We start from the raw sequence: 15,000 nt of genomic DNA, 5'->3' as shown, positions 1-15,000 counted from the left end.
CGTGACTTGAAAGTGAGCCCTGTCAGCATGGTTGTGTGTGTTTCTTCAGCCACATTGAGCTGCTGAGATGCACGCTCAGAGTAGGTAGAGGGTTGGATTTAATCAAGTAATAAAACTCATTGTTCATTTTGCAAGCTGTTTTCAGGAGGTTGACAATATGAATGGCATTTAGAACGCCAGCTTTTTAATTACACCCTGTTTTGGAAGGCTTAACTTAGTGACATGTGACTGACACAAAGAAAAATGAGAAAGGCGTGACATTGTTTCAGGGAAGGTTCTCGGTTGAGAACTACAGTCCCTGATTCCAGCTGATTTAAGCAGAAAAGGAATTTATTGGATGGTTGTCAAGCACCACACAGCACTGACGGAAAGACTGGAGAATCTGGTTCAGAAAACAGGCAGGAACCAAGGGAATGAAAAGATCTGGAATTACCGCCAGGGCCACTCCACTGGGAGACCTTGGTTAAGGATGTTTGCTTTAAGGATGCTGGTGTGGTCTATTATTTGTGTTCCCCCAAAATTCATGTGTTGAAATCCTAATCTCAAAGGTGGGGCCTTTGGGAGGCGTTCAAGTCATAAGGGTGGAACCTCATAGGATTAGTGCCTTAAAAAAAAAAAGCTCCAGAACCCTGGCGGGTGTGGCTCAGTTGGCATCGTCCAATGCCCTGAAAGGTTGCTGGTTTGATTCCTGGTCAGGGCACATGCCCAGGTTGCAGGGTTGATCCCTGGTTGGGGCTTGTGTGAGAGGAAACCAATAGATGTTTCTCTCCCTCTTTCCCCTTCCCTCCCTCCCTCCCAGTCTAAAAATCAATGGAAAAAATATCCTCTGAGGATAAACAACAACAATAAATGTGTATATATATAGAGAGAGAGAGCGAGCGAGCGTGAGTGGGGGGCTCCTACTATGTGCGGTATGGTGCTGAAGAGGTTGCTAGTTGTGGTCATTCTGGAATTGAGTTCAAGTCTAGACACTGAGAAATTATTTTTTTACCCCAGGGCACTATGTGACTGCTGTGAGTAGGCTAACCAGCCTTTCCTAGGTGTGGATCATTGAACTCACTTTCATCTATGCTTTTCTCCCAGCCCCTTAGTTTAGTCTTTTTACATATCAGTTATTTGATATAGGCCAAATGCATATCCATTATTTACAAAAAGTAATGATTTTCAAATGAAACTAATCAGAAATGGCTAAAATAGTTTTTAAAAATATAGAATCCCAGCCCTCCTGAATCATAATATCTAGAAGTAGGTCCCAGAAATCTTTATTAAAAAAAATTCGAGAATAACCAGCCAGGTTTAGGAACCATAGCTTTGTGCTATTTAGACTAGCTTTCCTCTTTACTGGAAGAGGCAATTAAATTGTTTGAATGAAAGGGGTCCATATAAATGACTGTTTGAATTTCTCAACTTGATTTTTTTAAAGTTTACCTTTATTGTTGAAAGTATTACAGGTGTCCCCCTTTGTTTTCCTGTCGACACCCCCCCCCCACACACCTCCCATTAGGCCCTCATCGCACTATTGTCTGTGTCCATGGGTTATGCATCTCAGCTTGATATTAAGTACAGCATGTGGTTTGATGTGATTATAGATAGTTTTTGGGGGGTGGTAGAGGAGGGTTCCATTAAGTTTTCTCTTACTGTGGCTATTTTGTCATTACACAGTTTTTATGTTATCCCCCTAAGTGTAAGAAACTTGTTCCTCGTATTACAAGACTGTAGCTCTCTAAACTTCAGCTTCAAACAAGCTTGTATAGAAACAGCTAGATCACTGTCTCTCAAACCAAACATGCATGCAGATCACCTGGAGAGCTTGTTAAAATGCAGGTTCTGTTTTAGTAGCTCAGGGCGGGGCTGAAATTCTGCATTTCTAATAAGCTCTGGGGTGGTGCTGCTGCTGCTGCTGCTGCTGCTCTGCAGATCTCAAGAGGTTAGATGATGATTGTATTATCCTTTGAGCATTTATGTTTGTGCCAGTTAGTCTGCTTTGGGGTATGTTTTGGGACTGTTTCGTTTGACCAAAGGTCGAGTAGTACATTTAAAGAAGATTGGATTACATAACCTTCTAATGCTTTCCCCCATATTTTTGAAGGTGATAGTACTATATATAGTCTAAGGCTTTTATTTTCAGGCTTTGGAACTGAGTGAAAGAAGCGACTTAAGCAGTATAATTTTCATTTGAATCATTAAATCTGCAGCAGCAAAATTGGTTTATCTACTTGAGATAGTCTGACCTACAAGTAGAGTATTTAGTAACTGAATTAAGAATAAGAGAGAGTGACATAATGTTGAGAATTATTACAAATGCAAGATATACCTAAGGATTGGGAAACTTATGTTTTACAGATTTAAATCAAATTTAACCAATGTTAACATTTTATCTTATTTGATTTTATGCTTTTGATTTAAGAAATGTCATTCCATGATTTTTGGGAAACTAAATCACAATTACTATTTTGAATTCAAACAATGTAGAAAATTCAAGAATGAAAGTTAATGAAGCTATCTCAAATCTCAGCACCCAGAAATAACTATTATTAACACTTAGGTGAACACTCATTATCCCAGATAGCTTTCCATGTAAATATACAGATAGAAGCATAGAGAGAAATGCCTTTATGAAATTGGGATCATACTGTAAATTAACTAGGAAAAATATTTTTGAAATGAAAATTTTAAACTTGGAGAAAATGAAATAGAATAATTATCTCCCATCCTCTCATCACTTAGGCTTCAACACTCACAAGTTCATGGCTGCTCTGTATCCACACCCACTCCCAGACATCACATCATTTCATCTGTAAATTTCAGTACCTGCCCTTAAAACCTGAGGGCCCTTTTTTTGAGCCATTGTCACACACAGTAATTTCCCTGATTCATTCTTTTTCCTGCTCCCTCACTCTCTCAGTATGTTTTCTTCCAAATTGAGTTTTTATTTCCAATGAGATTGAGCAGTATTTCCACAAAGAAAGGGAAATGGATGCTGCGTAGTCCAAAACAAAAGCTACTTGCCAGCAATATTTTGTGTGAATTTTAGTTTTTCTTTCTAGAGTGTCTTAAACTATTTGGCAGTGCTGTATAGAATTATGAAATACTCCTTTATCTTTCTTTTTTACTATCTGCATTTTTTAAAGCTGCCTTTCTCATCTTTTTCAATATTTCTCTGAAATATCTTTCTGTTTTAGTGTATTCACTATAACAATGGCCTCTGGGGACTATTAGCAGGAAAGTTCCTGCGGGAATCATCTAACTAACCAGTGGTTAGCTTCTTGAGGGCAAGGAGCAAGTCTTACCATCTTTCAGCCTGTTACCATGCTCATGTCCTCAGTACTTGTTAGGTCCCTGTTATTAATCTTGAGGAGATCATGCCAGTATTGATTGGTATATTAATTGAAATCATTTATTGTAAAAAACTAAGTTTGCTCATTTAGCTCTAATAGAGCACACGCAGGAGAATATAATTCAGATTTTAACGTTTGCTACCTATCTCTATGGATAGCCTCCATATAAAGAGGTGAGGCAGGGAATTTTACTTCCTCTGGTCACATTTTCTCTTTTCTTCTAACTTACAGGGTTTGCTTGACACAGTCTCGGTTTTTGCAGTCTTGATGTAATCATTCATAGTGTCCCTTTTCATTCACAGAATTATCCCAGTGTAGGTGGTACATTAAATGGTAGTCCTATTTATATGACATTGAATGTGTGCCAGGCCCTTTTCTGAACACTCTACGTACATTCTCACTGAATCTTCATGACAACCCTGAGGAGCAGATCTTGCATACCCTGTTTTACACACGGGGAAGTTGGGGCACAATGAGGTTAAATAACTTGGCTAAGATCACACAGCTGGGTTTCCCTAGTGAGTGGTGGAGCCAGGAGCCGAGTGCAGGCAGTTTGGTGCCAGTGCGCGTAAGAACTAAGCACTAAGCACTCAGCACTCAGCTCTGTGGCCTCTATGCGGGTCCCAGACGTACCTGTCTTTGTAGAATACACGCTGACCTACTGGAGTCTCCTGGTAATTAATCTGCATAATTTTAGGCCAGGATCTGGCTAAGGTGTTGGGAATTTGAGGGGTTTCCTTTTCTTCACAAAATACTTGTAGGTTCCTCACATACTGCTATGCTAATTTGATTATAACCAGACTTCTTTCTCAGAAGGTTGAACATTTGCCTTTTTTCATTCTCTTAATGACAGCTACTTGGCATTCATTCCCTCCTGGACTTAGGTGACGAACCTTCCCAGCTTTTGTAGATTCTCAAGTCCCTGCCACAATCACTTTCCCTTTCTTCTGGCCGCCTTTGGTATCTAAATAAATTCATGTGTACACAGACACAGACATGTGCCCCCCCACACACACACTCAGTGCCCCCTGCATCTGGAGCAGTGCCTGTCATATGGAACACAAGCTTTTTCACTGCCTTTGATCAGTTCGTATTTTGGGATTACCTGGGGACAGTATTCATAGGTGCTTTACAGAAAGACTTTTCAGACAGCAACTACTTTCAAGTAGCTTACAGTTTAGTAAAGATGATGGATGTACATGAAGAACTGTGACATGGTCCATCTGAGCTATGTGAGTAAAGTAATTTTGAGTTCAGAGAGAAACAGTTTCTGACAGGGTTGATTCAGAAAAGTGTTGTGAAGGCGGAGGCTCTTAAGTCAGTTTAGTGACTTCTAAATTGGCTGCAGGATAACTACCCCTTGTGCTAAGGACAAGCCTTGAGTTTGCCAAGAGTAGAGGCCTGACAGAAGAATAATTGTCAGCCCAGATGTTAGGAGGACTCTGGTAATTTGGTGCGTGGTCCTCTTGTAAGAAACTGTGCCAGCCCTATAGCTCTGTGTCTTTTTTTTTTTTTTTTAAATATATCTTTATTGATTTCAGAGAGAGGAAAGGAGAGGGAGAGAGAGAAACATCAATGATGAGAGAGTCATTGATCGGCTGCCTCCTGCACGCTTCTGACTGAGGATCGAGCCCGCCACCCGGGCATGTGCCCTGACCGGGAATCGAACCCTGATCGCCTGGATCCTGGGTTGACGCTCATCCACTGAGCCAGCCCTGGCCGGGCAGCTCTGTCTTTATGATATCCTCGTCAGGGCACATTTAGACCTGTAGGTGGGTTATAAGCAGCAGGAACAGCTGGAACTCCTCAGCAGCAAAGAATTTTATTTTTTTAAAATGTGGAAGGCTGGTGTTATTGATTTATTTTTTTACCTTTTTAGATTAAAGTCTACTGATATGCACAGTCTTTTTCCTTAGTAAAAACATTGTTTACTTTTATTATAATTGCATCTGCTTTTTTACCTGTTTACTGCTTATCTTAGTAAGAAAATATGGCTACAGTGGAAATGAATTTATCACACTAGCCTGGTGAGGGAGGGAGGTATTCATTATCCTCACTTTACAAATGAGGAAGCAAGTTAGGTTAAACTGGAAGCTGTGTGACTTTGGGGAAACCGGTGCAGTTGGGACTTGGACTTGGGTCTTCAGAATCCTGACTCAGTGTATATCATATGGCTTTATTTTAACTTATTAGATTAAAATATTTTTATTGATACTAAGATAAAGAAGGACAATGAAAGTTGGGATTATGTCACGTCATAAGTCCTCTTTAATGAATGTTATAGAATCTAATAATAACAAAGAACTATTATGTTGAACTATTACGAACTATATAGTTCAACATAATTAGTCCATTTCCATTTCTGAATCGACAGGTTTATGAATACTGCTTTGATGATTGTAAAGCCAATAAATTCTACTGGAGGGGAAGTCCTGTAGGGTCCACAGGTGGCCAATGGGTTCCTATGGGCAAATTAGAAAAGGGTGGTTCCTCTAGATGGATGGTCAGTCAGAAAAAGGCAAACCTGCTAGGGGCAGGCTGAGCCCACAGCAGGATGCTGGGCTTGGAAACTCGCATCTAGATTTGTCTAACTCTGCCTCTTTTATGTAGTGCTCGAAAGCAGCAGCCATGAATCTTGTTAATATTAATGTATTTAGGTGGAGCTGTTTTTTTTTTAAGATGTTGTATTTATAGACAGACCACTTGTAGTGCCTCATTATACCAAGTATATACCTGCCTCAGCACCTTGTACCTGTTCCCTTCACCTGGGACCTGAACTTCCCTGATCTCTACTTGGCTCACTCCTTCACTTCATCCAGGTCTCCGCTCAGATGTCACCTTCTCAGTGTCACCTCATCTACCTACCTTAACTACAATATTACTCCCAATCACACTCTTTCCCTTCCTGCTGTAATTTCCTCGTACTACATCTTACCACTTGGATATTATATTTGTATTTATTTTATTTTTGTCTCTCCCCTAGAAAGTACACTCTGAGAAAACAGGGATTTTGCCTGTTTTGTTCACTGCTGTAGTCCAGCACCCAGAATCACCAGTTTTAATATTTGCTGTCTTTTATTAACTGTATACTTTTTGGACTGTAATGTTATGAATATGGTGTAAATAATCCCCATTCTGGAACTGAAGAAATCCAAAAGCTTAGGAAAGTTCAGTAACACACCCAAAGTCGAATATCCAGTAATTAGAACCATTCCTTGACAGGTAGATCTGATAACCAAAGTCCATTTTTAAAAATTTGTTTTAGTGATTCTTTTGGGTCTTGTCATTTTTTTCAAAGAGGGATTTCCAATTACTGGGAGGGGGCAGGTGGCTTAAAAAATACTGTTAAGCTGTGTTTTAAGGGAAAGGAAAGGTAGAGCCCATGGGATTGAAAGCATTGGGATGAAGAGCTCAGACAGCCCTAATGTGTAATCTTTGCATTCTTACCTGGGAAGGAGAGCAAGACTTTGGAGTCCTTTTCCGGCTGTACACGTCTGGGTAAATAGCCTACCTGAGGCTGTTTTTCTGCCTCTAAATTCTGGTAACAATGCCTGCCTTACAGGGCTGTGAAGGTGATGTGCACAGAAACTGCCTGGCGTGGGTTCTGCCGGCTGTTGTCATCTCTGCATGTGATTAAGAAGGAACGTCTGTGTGGCTTGTACTTTTTTACATATTAAATAGGAGCGACGATGTCTTGTTGGTTAGTAATTCAGGCTCTTGCTTGAACTTCTTGTTCCCTCTTGGGTTTTGCTGTTAGGGATAACTGGCTTTTTGACTTGAACTATGTTGTATTTGACAGCTGCTTCTGTGGGTTCTCCACCAGAGATGGTTGTGTTTCTTTTTTTAGAGAGAGAGAGAGAGAACATCCAGAGAGAGAAACATCCATCAGCTGCCTCCTGCACGCACCTGCACCTTTTTGGTGCAGGGTACGACGCTCCAACCAACTGAGCCACCCAGCCAGGGCTCCACTGGAGACCGTTTTTATGAATTGTTAGCCTTGGCTGCTTCAGTTCACGTTTCCCCATATTATTCTCTAGGGTTCATATTTTGATGGTTTCTTTCATCAAGAATGTTTTTGTGTTTCCTGCCCCATTAGCTTCATAAATAGTCCCTGTATGTGTCTTGTTGATAGTCATTCTTTTTAGATGATTGACCGACTGACTGCCTTTCTTCCTTTCACTGCTGTGCTGTGTCCTGGTTGAATAATTTGCATGTGTGTGTGTGTTAGGTAAACACATCTCTTTCTCCACACTTGGTGGGCAAAATATCTTCATGGCCTCCCGAGCACTGTCTTACAAATAGCCTTGTGGCTGTGTGCGCGTCACTGCTGCTCCGATCCCGGGCTTCTGTGGCTCCCTTTTCTTAAACTCTCTTTGCTCTCAGTTCATTCAGTTTCTTTATACATTGGTCAGCAAGAGGTTTGGTTCCTATGCATTTCTCTTAACAGGTGTTATTATAACCCGCAATTTGACTTCAGTCATGTGTGGGAATAAGTCAGAAAAATTGTTTCTGGAAGATAATTTGTGTGTAATTTGTGATGGCTTTGTGCGCTCTTTGATGCATGAACATGCTTTCTGCTCTGGTAGGGACCAGCTTTTCGAGCACTGCCATTTGTTCGTGTCTTAGGGATGCTGTCTGCACCACGCAGTAGCTGCTTGTTCCTTTTACACTGAACACGGCAAAGCTGTTGTCGTCTCCCCCACGTGTAGACATTTAACACTTTTTGTACTTGGTATTTTTCAGTTTCTGCTCTGCTTTTGAGTGCATTTATGGCAACTTTACAACTAACCATTTTAGATTATATTACAATTGACAGGGCAATTTTATATCCATTAGTTTATTTTGTTGTCCAACAGTCTTATGAGGTAGCTATTATTAATATTCCATTTTTATAGCTGAGAAAAATCTGACTGCATAAGAAAAGGATCTTTCCTACCATGTGATTTCTGTAAATACCTTCTCTTTGTCAGAATTAATTTTTTATTCTATTTTGGCCTCATTGCCTATGTCCTTCCATTCCTTTCTCAGCTTGTTTCCCTTTGGCTCTAATCACAGGGTCGTTTTGTCTTTCTGAAACATCACTAAACTGCAGAGTAGTAATGATGGTGATATTATGCATTATATAGGCTTTCAGACTTCTTTCACACCTCAGTAGTCTCATTCTGCCTTCACAACAGTTATCTGAGGTAGATAGGACGAGTGTAAATTGCTTGTTTTTGTGGATAAAAACCTGCAACTCAAAGTGTTGGCTAAAGTTTTTTATTTGTTTACAATCACATAAGTAAGAAGTGTTAGGAACAGGACTGCTCAGGCTTCTGTCCTAGTCCAGGGCTCTTTCCCCTGTTGTTAGGACTCTGCACTGTGCTCCCTGGTATAATGTAATACACACTTAGACCATTTCTCTCTAGGTTTCTTTTATACTGTCATATTGAACCACTTACTGAGAATTAAATCCAGAGTAGCAGTTTCTCTTGTTGCTTTGTCAAAAGACTTCCTCTAAAAGGAAACTGTCAACAAGGCAGGTCAATCATTTGTCAGATGCTTTGTATTTAACAGAACAAGCCTTGGAACAGTTGTCCCACTCACTGCTCTCTTGCGGGTGTTCCCATTGTGTAATCTGTGTTAGAACTTGATCATATATGGATTGCTTTCCTCAGACTGGCTTAAAACAGCAGGAGGCCAGAAGTCCAAAATCAAGGTGTTGGCAGAATTGGTTCCTTTTTAGAAGCTCAGAGGGAGAATCTTTTCCAAGTCCCTTAGCTTCTGCCGGGTGCCAGCAGTCCTTGGTGCTCCCTGCCTGCAGCTGTAGAATTCTAGTCTCTGCCGCCTTCTTCATGCGGCCGACTTCACTCTCTGCGCCTTCACATGGCATTCTCCTCTCTGTGGGTGTCTGTCTCTGCATCTCTTCTTCTCGGCTTATACGGGCACCAGTCAGGTTGGATTAAGGACTCAATGTATTCCAATATGACCTCATGTTAACTTACATCTTAATTACATCTGCAAATACCCTACTTCCAAATAAGGTCACATTCACAGGTACAAGGAGTTAGGGCTTCAGCGTAGCTTTTTGGGGACACACAATTCAACCCACAACGCTGTGTGTCCTTTCCTTTGTCTCTACTTTTATTCTTACCCTTGTATGTTTACACATGTGCTTCCAATGAATGTCAGTTGAACTGACCTTGTTTGTAGGTTTTCATGTGTATTTCCCCCACATAATTGATACATATGTATATACATATTTCATTCCTAAGTCTTAATTTACCATTTATTTTTTAGTAAACCAGTGAGATTGTGTTTGCTGTTCTATTAAAATTTCAGTGGTCTATGATCTATAATATTACACACATTTGAAGCCAGAACAGCTGTTTATATACTATGGACTTTGGCTTGTAATTTTGCTTTTTTGTATTACTTTCAGTGTCAAGGATATGTTAGCATTATTAGAATGAAGGTTAGGAGGAAGCATATTTAATGTTAATGTGATTTTTAAATATTTGTTTTAAAACTCATAAAACCATCTTAGTCTGGTGCCCTCCCTCCCTCCCTCCTTCCCTCCCTCCCTCCCTCCCTCCCTCCTTCCTTTCCTCCCTTCCTTCCTTCCAGTCTTTTTATTCAAGAATAACAGTCATAGAATGGCTGTTATCTAAAAGACGACAAAGAATGCGTTGGCGACTATGTGAAAAAGAAGGCACCCTTGTGCACTGTGGGTGGGATGGTGTGGCCACTATGGAAAAAAGTATGGAGATTCTTCAAAAAATCAAAATTGTACCCCTGAAAGTAATATAATATTGTACATCAACTGTAATTTAAAAATAAAAAAAGGAGTAAGTTAAAAATAGAACTACCATATGACCAGCAATCACACTTCTGGGCATTTATCCAAAGAAATTGAAAGTACTAATTCAAAAAGATATATGCACCCCTGTGTCCATTGCAACATTATTTACAGTAGCCAAGATATGGAAGGCACCCTAGGTGCCCGTGAATAGGCGAGTGGGTAAAGAAGATGTGGCACATATGTACAGTGGAACATTACTTGGCCACTAAAAAGGATGACATCTTGCCACTTAAACAACATGGATGGACCTAGAGGATATTATGCTAAGTTAAATAAGTCAGACAAGTATTATATGATTTCACTTACATGCAGAATCCAAAAAGCAAAACAAACAAAACAAAACAGAAACAAACTCATAGAGAACAAATTGATGGTTGCCCGATGGCAGGAGGGTGGAATTAAGTAGTACAGACTGCCAGCTATAAAGTTAGATGTAAAGTACAGCATAGGGAATACAGCCCGTTACATTGTTTTAGCTATGTATGGCCCCAAGATTTGGGTGCCAGGTACATCCATACCATTGGAGAATGGAGGTGGTTGGACCCTGCTCGGAGGCCCTCTTAGTAGACAGTTTTACAGAGCTAGAGAGCATGTATGTGTGTGCTTATGTTTACACACACCCCCACACACACCCACTTTTATGTTCATATTTTTAAAATCCATCAGTTCACCCACACCTCCAGCTTCAATCCACAGGGTTCATTCTCACCTTTTCCCTTTCTATATGTGTGTCTCCCTTCTTTGGCAGAGAGAACTCTGGGTCCAATTGTCTTTAATAGATTTTCTTATTTGATGAATCCTCCTATCTATGAAAAATCTATTGCTGCCTTGGAACCCTGCCTGGTGGAGATGCCCTCCTCTGCCTCCTCAGGCTCTCACTCCCCCTGCCAGTCTTTCCCCTCATGGATGCCCTCCTCACTCCACTCCAGTTCTCCCGTCCCGTGCAGTGGGCCCTTTGTGTGAATGTGGATGGTGTCCTCACAATTGGACGCTGATACCCACCTGTGCAGGCTGCTCTCTGCGGACAGCAGCCGTGCTCTGCCCCACCTAAGGGCAGTAGGACCAGATTGCTCGGGAAGGGAGGGAGCTGAAATTCTCTGAAATTCTTAAGTTTCACTTCAGTGTTTCTTTTTATCTTTTAAAAAAATAATCTTTTTTAAAAATTTTACAAGCTTGAGATCTTGTATTTTCTTAAATTCTGCGAAGTTTACAGAAATTTATGTCTGCAGATATTCATCAGCCTCAAGTATCTTTTCTCTTCTCCGATGTATATATTATGTGGATGTTGATCTCTATCAGTTCTCTATTCCTTATCTCTTGATTTATCTCTTACGTACTTTATTTCTTCCTGATGTCTTTTGTCAGAGTACCTTAAACCCAATATTTTAGCTTATTTATTTGTTCAACTGTATCCTTTCCTCTTCAATCCATGAATCTATTAGGGTTTTGTTTGTTTGTTTTTTTCTTGCCGCTGACTCCTCTTCGGGCTCCTTCTAATCTATTAGGTTTATTTCAGTGATTATATTTTTCATACCCAGTATTTTTATTTGCTTCATTATAACATTTCTTCCTGCTTTATTTCTAATATCCTTCCTTATTGAATTTGTTTGTTTTAAACTTTTATTTTGTTTTTCCCTGTGAGCGCCTGTGCCCCGGGGACCTCAGGCACCTTTGTTTACAAGGCCTGTGAAGTGGGGTGGAGCGAGCGGCAGTCTGGTTAGTGCTTACTCTGTGCCTATCCTGGTTAGAGGACGGTTGGTGGTGGGTAAAAGGAGAGGACTTACCCGGGTCATTAAGTGTGAGACTCCTTCCCAGACTCAGCTCTTTTCAAGAGCTGTTTTCCTCTTAAAAATCCCAGTCCAGTCCTGGCCCCTGTGGCTCAGAGGTTAGAGTGTCTGTCCGTACACCAAAGGGTCGCGTGTTTGATTTTCAGTCAAGGGCACGTACCTGCGTTTCAGGTTTGATCCCTGGACCTGGCCAGAGTGAGTGTGGGGCAACTGAATGATGTGTCTCTCTCGTCGCTGTTTCTCTCTCCCCCCTCCCCCTCCCTCCCGCCCCCCTCTAAAAATCAAGAAAAACATATCCTCCAGTGAGGATAAAAAAAACCCTAGTCCACAGAATGTGGAAAGGCAGTGGGAAGAGGGAGCATGTGGACATGCAGACACCACCAGTGCCACCCATCTGTGTGTTACCCTGTAGTCCCTTGACAGTTCTCGGCTTGCTGACAGCTTCCCAGCATCCCAACAGCAATCGCCTGATCAAGACAGTGCTGGAGAGAAAAATATTTACCAAAACAGCTGCACCATACCCTAACTCCCATCTCTGGTGTCTGACCCTTGTCTGCTCTGCCTATTTGTTCACCCTACATTGGGACCAAATTTCCCTGTGTTGTCCCAGGGATTTCTGTCCATGTGTAAACACAAATGAAATTTTGTTTGTTTGTTTAGCATGGGTTCAGACTATACTGTCCAGCAACTTGCTGTTTAAAATGGCTGATTAACATGTTTGCTTACATATGAAAAGAGTTTGGATTCAATAAAATAGAGCTTTAAAATATACCTCTGTGTGTCGGTGTGATTTTTATATCTCTTTTATACTGAGGTATCCCCATATTATTGCCTTATCATCTAAATATACTTGTAAGTTAGTAATAAGGTAGAGAGCAGTTGTTAGGGTCCTAGAAGTACTTAACCATTTCCCTTTTTTGGTTCTTTTAGGTTATCAGTTTTTAAATATGATACTGAAACAACTATCTTTATGGATAAAGTGTTCTCCATTTGTAGGATTATTTTCCAGGATGGATTTATAGAATGGAACAAATAGGTAAATAGATTTTAAAAAAATCAATATTTTTTCATTCTTAACCATGTAAAGGAGTGCTTGGAACATAATAGTCATTCAAATAATAATATTGGATGAAAGAATATTCTAAAAATTGCTTCCCAATGTGGACGTACCAGTTTTCACTCCCACCAACAATATTAGATTATCTGTTCTCCCATACCATCTCACATTTAAATTGTTTGATGGTTTACTGATAATCAGAAGATTCTCTATCTTGGGGAAAAAGTGCTATCAGATGGTATGACTAAGGTCTGTTTCTCTTTTTATTTTCACCTGCTTGGTTAATGGACACATGTTTTCTTACAGGACTGAATTTGCTCTTCAAGAAATCATGTCCTCTGGAGGTGCCGAAGATGACATCCCACAGGGAGAGAGGAAAACAGTTACCGATTTTTGCTATCTTCTGGATAAATCTAAGCAACTGTTCAATGGGTTAAGGTTAGTGGACCGCTGCTATCTTAAATTTCTTTCGAGTTCTGTGTCTTTTTCCCCATGGCTGATGTGTGGTAACTTTCTGAAAGTTACGGAGAGGATGTTGCATAAATATCCGTACTAGTGATTGTGCTTTTTTTCTTTGCCACAGCTGCTTCATTCTCAGAAGAAGAAACAGTAGGAAAGATAACAGTGTTTTACTCATGTTGAGGAGCGTCTGGTTCAATGGATTTATGTATGTTAGCCTACATTCTACCAGTTAGGTTCGTAAGGGGCCCACGAATGCTTACTGCAGGTGAACGTGGGGCCTCTCTCCCGTTGCAGTCTTTGTACACTTGTTTTTTTTATTCTTTCTTTCTTTTTCTTTGGATAAAATATCTGTTAACTAAAGTAATGACAGAATGCTCTAGGCAGCGTTATTTTTTCTTTAGCTGTGCTGGCCCTGAACAGACTGGCAGCAGAAGCTACATGCCCTTTTGTCCAGATGTGTCTTTGATGATGTGTTCTTGTGTGTGGTGGGTAAATGATTTTGTTCTGTTGTGCTCTAGTCAAATGATTTAGCCCTACCTTTCCTTCTCCTCTCCCTCCAATTCATGGAGCTGCATTTCATACAATAAAAATGCACCCTGCCCTAGCTGGTTTGGCTCAGTGTCTAGCGTCGACCTGCAGACTGAAGGGCCTGGGATTCGATTCCGGCCAAGGGCACGTACCTCGGTTGCAGGCTCGACCCCTGTTCCTGGTCGGGATGTGTGCGGGAGGCAACCAGTCGATGTGCCTCTTTCACATCGAAGTTTCTGTCTCTCTCTCTTCCACTCTCTCTGAAAAGCAACAGAAAAAATATCCTTGGGTGAGGATTAAAATATAAATTTTTTTTCACCCATTCAAAGTTTGTAAGTATGTGGTTTAGTATTCTTAGAATTGTGCAACTGTCACCATAATCTAATTTTAGAACGTTAATTACCCTAAAAGAAACCCATACCCATTAGCAGGGACTCTCCATTCCCCTCAGTTCCCAACTCCCTAATCAACTTGCTGTTTCTGTGGGTTTGCATGTTCTGGACATTCATATAAGTAGAATCATACAATGTGTGACCTTTTTTAATTGGCTTCTTTCACAAAATAAAATATTTTCTGAGCTTCATCTGTGTAGTAGCATGTATCAGTGTGCCAGTCTTCTTATCACAGATTAATACTCCATTACAGATTTACCACATTTTGTTTACCCAGGAGTCAGTTGATGGGTGTTTGAGTTACTTTGCCCTTTTTGTCTGCTACGAATAATACTGCTTTGAACATCTGAGTACAAGTTTTGTGTGGACATATGTTTTTAGTTCTCTTGAGTATATACGGAGGGGTAAAATTGCTGAGTTATGTGGTACTCTCTATTTCACATTATGAAGAACTTGCAGACTGTTTCCAGAGGCTACATCACCAGCAGTGTACGAGGGCTCCACTTTCTTATCTTCACTAACACTTGTTATTGTCTTTTTTATGATAACCATCCAAGTAGGTGTGAACTGGTATCTCATTGTGGATTTTGTTAAA

At 40.5% G+C, this 15,000-nt stretch overlaps 1 protein-coding gene across 3 annotated transcripts in view; it reads left to right on the top strand.

Annotated features, from left to right (window-relative positions):
* Positions 1-15,000, top strand: part of SCAI (suppressor of cancer cell invasion) — a 77,014-nt gene that overhangs the window by 20,545 nt on the left and 41,469 nt on the right. For 2 of the 3 annotated variants that reach the window (XM_016210961.2, XM_087822908.1), the window contains exon 3: positions 13,330-13,461. In XM_016210961.2, coding sequence (XP_016066447.2) covers positions 13,330-13,461 — 132 coding nt within the window. Of the gene's footprint in view, positions 1-12,515; positions 13,003-13,329; positions 13,462-15,000 lie in introns of those variants that run through there. The other variant, XM_016210962.2, reaches the window with a different exon arrangement.

The sequence above is a fragment of the Miniopterus natalensis genome, chromosome 12, assembly GCF_054644295.1.
Source record: "Miniopterus natalensis isolate mMinNat1 chromosome 12, mMinNat1.hap1, whole genome shotgun sequence".
Taxonomy (NCBI): domain Eukaryota; kingdom Metazoa; phylum Chordata; class Mammalia; order Chiroptera; family Miniopteridae; genus Miniopterus; species Miniopterus natalensis.
This window is presented reverse-complemented; position numbering and strand designations above follow the sequence as displayed.